At 40.8% G+C, this 6,258-nt stretch overlaps 1 protein-coding gene across 2 annotated transcripts in view; it reads left to right on the forward strand.

The window, feature by feature from the left end:
• rab25b (RAB25, member RAS oncogene family b) overlaps positions 1–2,998 on the forward strand; it is a 56,922-nt gene extending 53,924 nt beyond the window's left edge. For both annotated transcript variants that reach the window (XM_034174214.1, XM_034174215.1), the window contains one exon: positions 2,361–2,998. In XM_034174214.1, coding sequence (XP_034030105.1) covers positions 2,361–2,485 — 125 coding nt within the window. In that variant the 3' untranslated portion in view covers positions 2,486–2,998. The remainder of the gene's footprint in view (positions 1–2,360) is intronic.
• The last annotated feature ends 3,260 nt before the right edge of the window (positions 2,999–6,258 follow it).

Raw genomic sequence — 6,258 nt, forward strand, 5'->3', positions numbered from 1 at the left:
ACTGAATGCCACACTACTATTATTGTGAACACCCCCTTTTCTACTTTTTTTTTTACTAATAGCCCATTTTCATAGCCTTAAGAGTGTGCATATCATGAATGCTTGGTCTTGTTGGATTTGTGAGAATCTACTTAATCTACTGGTACCTTGTTTGCCATGTAACAATAAGAAATATACTCAAAACCTGGATTAATTTTTTTAGTCACATAGCAGTACTATTATTCTGAACACTAATGTAGTTTTGTTCTCAATGCTGTGAACATCACAAATTAAACCCCATTCAGTGTCATTGTATTAGTGTGACGGCTGAAATCTCTAAAACGTGACACAAGGTGAGATGAGGTCCCCTTCAGTGATTGTCAGGGAATGCTAAATACCACAACACAAAATTACAATTATCAAGTGAAATCTCTTTGTTCGGCTGAACTGACCTTTCTTAAATGACACAAGACATTTTTTTTTTCTTGCACAAAGAATAATCATAACCATTAACCCAACATACCGTCTTTCAGAAGACAAGATTGTCTTGTGTGTTTGAAGATTTTCTCCATCACTTAACAATAGAAAAACTAGTCATAAAGCAGAATGTTTGAAAATAGTATTTAAATGAAATTTCTAAATATTGCTTGCATGCTTTCTCTCACCTTCATGTGAGTGATTGATCCAATTTCCACAAACTCACAGTGCAGATTTGATTCACTTGTGACATCTTGGGGAGCCTGAATAATTTGAGTTTAATCTTTTCCCCTTCTTCCATGTCAAAATTGGTGTATATTGAAAGAAAACTCCATAAAATATGGTCACATATCCATCTTAGTGTGAAATAATTGTACCTCTTGATTTTTCACATGTATTACCTGTATTTTGGGTCATATGTTGCATTCCATTTTAGGGTTGACTTAAATGCAATTTTTTTTTTTTTAAAGGTATTTATAATTTTAAACACGGATGTTATCTATTTTTCTGCAGATTCTTGTGTGTTTGTGTGTACTGTGTAAAATACAATCCTGTCTGTGTGTTGCTGTTGGACTAGGCAGTTAAAAAAAAAAAACTGACAGAAAAATGACTAGTGATGGAAGCCACAAAGACACCTATGACATCTTTGAATTGGTTATGGGCTTCTGTGCTGTGATTTGAGAAACTGTGCATAGTTCAACATTTGTGTGTTGCACCACCAGTGATAGATGTGCTTTCCAGCTGTGTGGGATTTTCCAACACAACTTCAACTTGATCCTGAGCCAGATGGTTGTTCCTGAGGGGTGGAAAACCTCATGGCTGGTCCCTGTGCCCATGGAGAATAACCCCAACACACTTAATGACTACAGACGTGTGGCTCTAACATCACATGTTATGAAGTCACTTGAGAGGCTCGTCCTGAGGCACCTCCGCACAACTGTGGAACCATCGCTGGACCCTCTGCAGGTCACATACCAGCCCAACAGGGGAGTGGAGGATACAATCATCTTCATACTGCACAGAGCTTGCTCTCACCTGGAGGAGGCAGGCAGAACAGTGAGAGTCATGTTCTTCGACTTCTCCGGTATGTTCAATACCATCTGGCCTGACTTGCTCAGGGATAAGTTATGGGACATGAAGGTGGAAGCTCAACTGGTGGCCTGGATTACCAACTACCTCACGGGTCGCCCACAGTATGTGAGGCTTCGGGACATTACATCTGACACCATCAAGAGCAGCACGGGGGCACCACAGGGGACAGTCCTGTCTCCTTTCCTGTTCACAATCTACATATCTGACTTCAGGTTCTGGTCACAGTCCTGCCACCTGCAGAAGTTTTTGGATGACTCTGCCATTGTGGGCTGCATCTGCAGCCCAGGAGGCTGAGTACAGGAGTGTGGTGGACAGGTTTGTGGAGTGGTGTGGACTCAACCACCTGCAGCTCAATGTATCTAACACGAAGGAGCTGGTGGTGGACTTCAGAAGACGAAAGACCCGTCCAAATCCAGTTACCATTAATGGAACTGAGGTGGACATTGTGGATTACTACAAGTACCTGGGTGTCCACATAGACAACAGACTGGACTAGAGTGTAAACACAGATGCTGTGTATAAGAAAGGTCAGAGCAGACTGTACTTCCTCAGGAGGCTCAGATCTTTCGATGTCTGCATAAATATGTTGCAGATGTTTTATCACTCGGTGGTCTCCAGTGTTCTGAGTGCTGAGGCCGCGGGCTGAAGGCAAAAATACCTGCATGCTCCATGTCACTGTCACACTTTGAAGTTAAATGACGGCCTTCTGTGTGGGCGTCCTTTTTCAAATTGCATTTTGGGGCTTCAGTTTGTCCGGATGTCTGTTGATGTCATACTTCTGATATAGTTGTGTGTTTGTCGCCCTGCTGTAGAGATTCACAAGAAGGGGAGCAATAAGGAGCTGAATCAGGGCTCTGTCAGTACTTTTTCCCTGAACAGTGCTGGATCCAGAGGAGAAAGTGCAAAGGAGTCACAACCGTGCTGCAGGAACATATGATCTGTCCGCTTCACAAACTCAAAGGCTTTGGGGTCAGTGATGGGCAAAGTCCTTTTCACGCATCCCTATACAAGACCCCTTCTTAACAGGGGGAGGCTGACCAGGCGACGATGGTTACCAATATTACTGATCCCAGTGTTGGCACTTTGAAATGACTCATACACAGCTTGTACAATTGGCATGATTTGTTTTGTTTTTTTAAACATATACACATATGTGTGTGTCGGAAAAAGCCTCATCAGCCTCTTCAGAGTCCCTGTTGACTGTGTGAAGAAAGGTCAAAGGTGTTACCTGTGGGATGTCCGTCAGTGCAGAGGTTGTGTTCATCATATGTTTTAAATGTAAATGACACATTGACACTTTCATGTATTCTTTAAATTAATAGTTTCATTTCTGGCTAACATTTTAAGTGCTGAGGGTGTTGTGCATGCATTGAGTTCTTCAGCTGATCATCTAAAAGGAGATTGATTCTTGTTTTTTTGTTGTGAAATAAATTATTTACTGAGACAACTAGCATGTGCTATTTATTTGAACAATAGATTTTTCACATTGCAAATTCCACATGATTCACCACACCATCAATGACTCGGTTAAGATAAAACCATCACACAGGCGTCTCGGCTCACAAATTATCACAGAGAGTCATTCCTATCTGAAAACTGTATGTGACAATTTTCCTCAGCAAACCAGAGAGATTTCGTGAACAGAGTTTACTGCTCAATACACAAAGGCAAGTGATGACTCGATAAGAACATGGTTGTAAAAGACAGAATTAATAGATGCATTTTTGTGTTGATTTCAGGAGACCACCTCAAAGAACTTGTGTGGTTTTATCACCTGAAAGAAATGATGTATTTTTAAGGCGAAAGGTCACACATTATTACATCCGCCAAGGACGTAATAAATTCAGTGGCATTTATTTATTTATAAACGCAGATGATTTTGTTAGGTCCTTGGTGGACATAATAAAATTGGTGGCATTTAATTTATTTATTTGTCTGTCTGTCTGTTAGTAAGATTCCATCAAAACCACTGCATGAATTTTGATGAAATTTTCCCCACCCTTACATATTAGGCCATGGAAGACTCCATTACATTTTATTATCTGGATTCTGGATCAAGTTTCACTTTATATAAAATTTGAATGATTTCCATTAGCAGGATTATGTCAAAACTACTGCACGGATTCTCGCCAAATTTGCACCACCGGTACACATTAGGCCATGGAAGACTCCATTAAATTTTGGAGGTGACCCAGATCCAGATTCTGGATCAAGTTTTACATTATATAGGCTTTTAAAGATTATATCAAAACTACTTAACGGATTCTCAGCTAATTTGCACCACAGATTAGGTCATGGAAGACTCCATTAAATTTTGGAGGTGATCAAGATCCGGATTCTGGATCAAGTTTCACTTTATTTAGGCTTTGAAGGATTACGTCAAAACTACTTCACAGATTCTCATCACATTTGCAACACAGATACATAGCGGCCCATGGAAGACTCCATTAAATTTTGGAGGTGATCCAGACCCGGATTCTGGCTTTGGATTTCACTTTATAGGCTTTTAAGGATTATGTCAAAACTACTTCATGGATTCTTGCCAAAGTTGCACCACAGATAGATATTAGGGCATGGAAAACTCCAGTGAATTTTGGAGGTGACCCAAATCCGGATTAGCGGGCATCAGAAATTTCATCAAATTTCAATTTTGGGCATCAGCTTTTCATTGTTTATAAGCTTTTTAATCATATTAAATATGCCCATATCTTTTGTATTATTTATCCACTACTATCAGCAGCAAAGGTTAGCATGAAATTAATACAGTCAGTCAGTGAGCAGGTGAGTGAGTGGGTCCACGAAATACCTGCAAGTAACTGTAAAAACTACTACATATTCAGCTCTGCGTTTGTTCTGATAGATACAAGTGAATACCAGTGAATCTCCTATTTTAGGGCATGCTGGTATCTTTTGAATGTATATACATGTAGTTACAAGAAACAGTGGTCCTACTAGCCACTAGGATCCTGCAATTGGCAATAAATCAAGTCTGGGAGCATGTGCTGGTGTTGCGCTTCACCGCATCCACAACACCAAGGAAACCACTTTGGGTCCTGGATGGCATCCACCCAGAACTCTTAAAAAATAAATAAATAACCATCTATCTGACAGAGTCAGGTGAAATGTGGGCATCCCCTTGGCCTTCTCCAGTTATTGGGATCCTCAACATTCAGATACCTGTGTTCTGGATTATGAACAGAGAAATTTGCCACATGGCCAAAATGTTAACACTGACACTCACAAGGCTTCATAAATTGCATATAAACAAAAGACCTACTTTACATGCGTCTGCTTGAATAAGAGCTTTCTGACAATCAATCAAACTTTATTTCAGACAGTATTGGTCCATATAAAAATTAAAAATTATAAAATAAAATGAAATATTAAAAAAAAACAACAGACAATATATAGAAATAGTACATACTCCATCCATCTATCCATCCATCCATTTTCTTCCGCTTTATCCGGAGTCGGGTCGCGGGGGCAGCAGCTCAAACAAAGCCGCCCAGACCTCCCGATCCACACACACCTCCCCCAGCTCCTCTGGGGGAACCCCAAGGCGTTCCCAAGCCAGCCGAGAGATGTAGTCCCTCCAGCGTGTCCTGGGTCTTCCCCGGGGCCTCCTCCCAGTGGGACGTGCCCGGAACACCTCTCCAGCGAGGCGTCCAGGGGAAAGATCCCGGAAAAGATGCCCGAGCCACCTCAACTGACTCCTTTCAGCGTGGAGGAGCGACGTGGAGTACATACTTTATAAACACTATAGTCCATACAGAGACATTCTCCAGTGTCTCCAATAACAGGAGGTGTATCTGATGCTGCTCTTTTGTGGCATTATTAAAATGACAATTATTTCATTTTTGGAGTCCTCCAGTCGCAATAAAAACTTGTACACAAGATTTCTGATCACAGCTTTTAGAGTAGGAACGGTACAACCCCTGGCAAAAATTATGGAATCACCGGCCTCGGAGGATGTTCATTCAGTTGTTTAATTTTGTAGAAAAAAAAGCAGATCACAGACATGACACAAAACTAAAGTCATTTCAAATGGCAACTTTCTGGCTTTAAGAAACACTATAAGAAATCAGGAAAAAAAATTGTGGCAGTCAGTAACGGTTACTTTTTTAGACCAAGCAGAGGGAAAAAAATATGGACTCAATTCTGAGGAATAAATTATGGAATCACCCTGTAAATTTTCATCCCCAAAACTAACACCTGCATCAAATCAGATCTGCTCATTAGTCTGCATTTAAAAAGGAGTGATCACACCTTGGAGAGCTGTTGCATCAAGTAGACTGACATGAATCATGGCTCCAACACGAGAGATGTCAATTGAAACAAAGGAGAGGATTATCAAACTCTTAAAAGAGGGTAAATCATCACGCAATGTTGCAAAAGATGTTGGTTGTTCACAGTCAGCTGTGTCTAAACTCTGGACCAAATACAAACAACATGGGAAGGTTGTTAAAGGCAAACATACTGGTAGACCAAGGAAGACATCAAAGCGTCAAGACAGAAAACTTAAAGCAATATGTCTCAAAAATCGAAAATGCACAACAAAACAAATGAGGAACGAATGGGAGGAAACTGGAGTCGATGTCTGTGACCGAACTGTAAGAAACCGCAAAAAGAAAGGTGATGATGCTGGAACTTCGGTGCCGTTCCAATGAGATTTATAAAGATGACTGCCTGAAGATCACCAGCCTCGGAGGA

Source organism: Thalassophryne amazonica, chromosome 7 (assembly GCF_902500255.1).
Source record: "Thalassophryne amazonica chromosome 7, fThaAma1.1, whole genome shotgun sequence".
In the NCBI taxonomy this organism is placed as follows: domain Eukaryota; kingdom Metazoa; phylum Chordata; class Actinopteri; order Batrachoidiformes; family Batrachoididae; genus Thalassophryne; species Thalassophryne amazonica.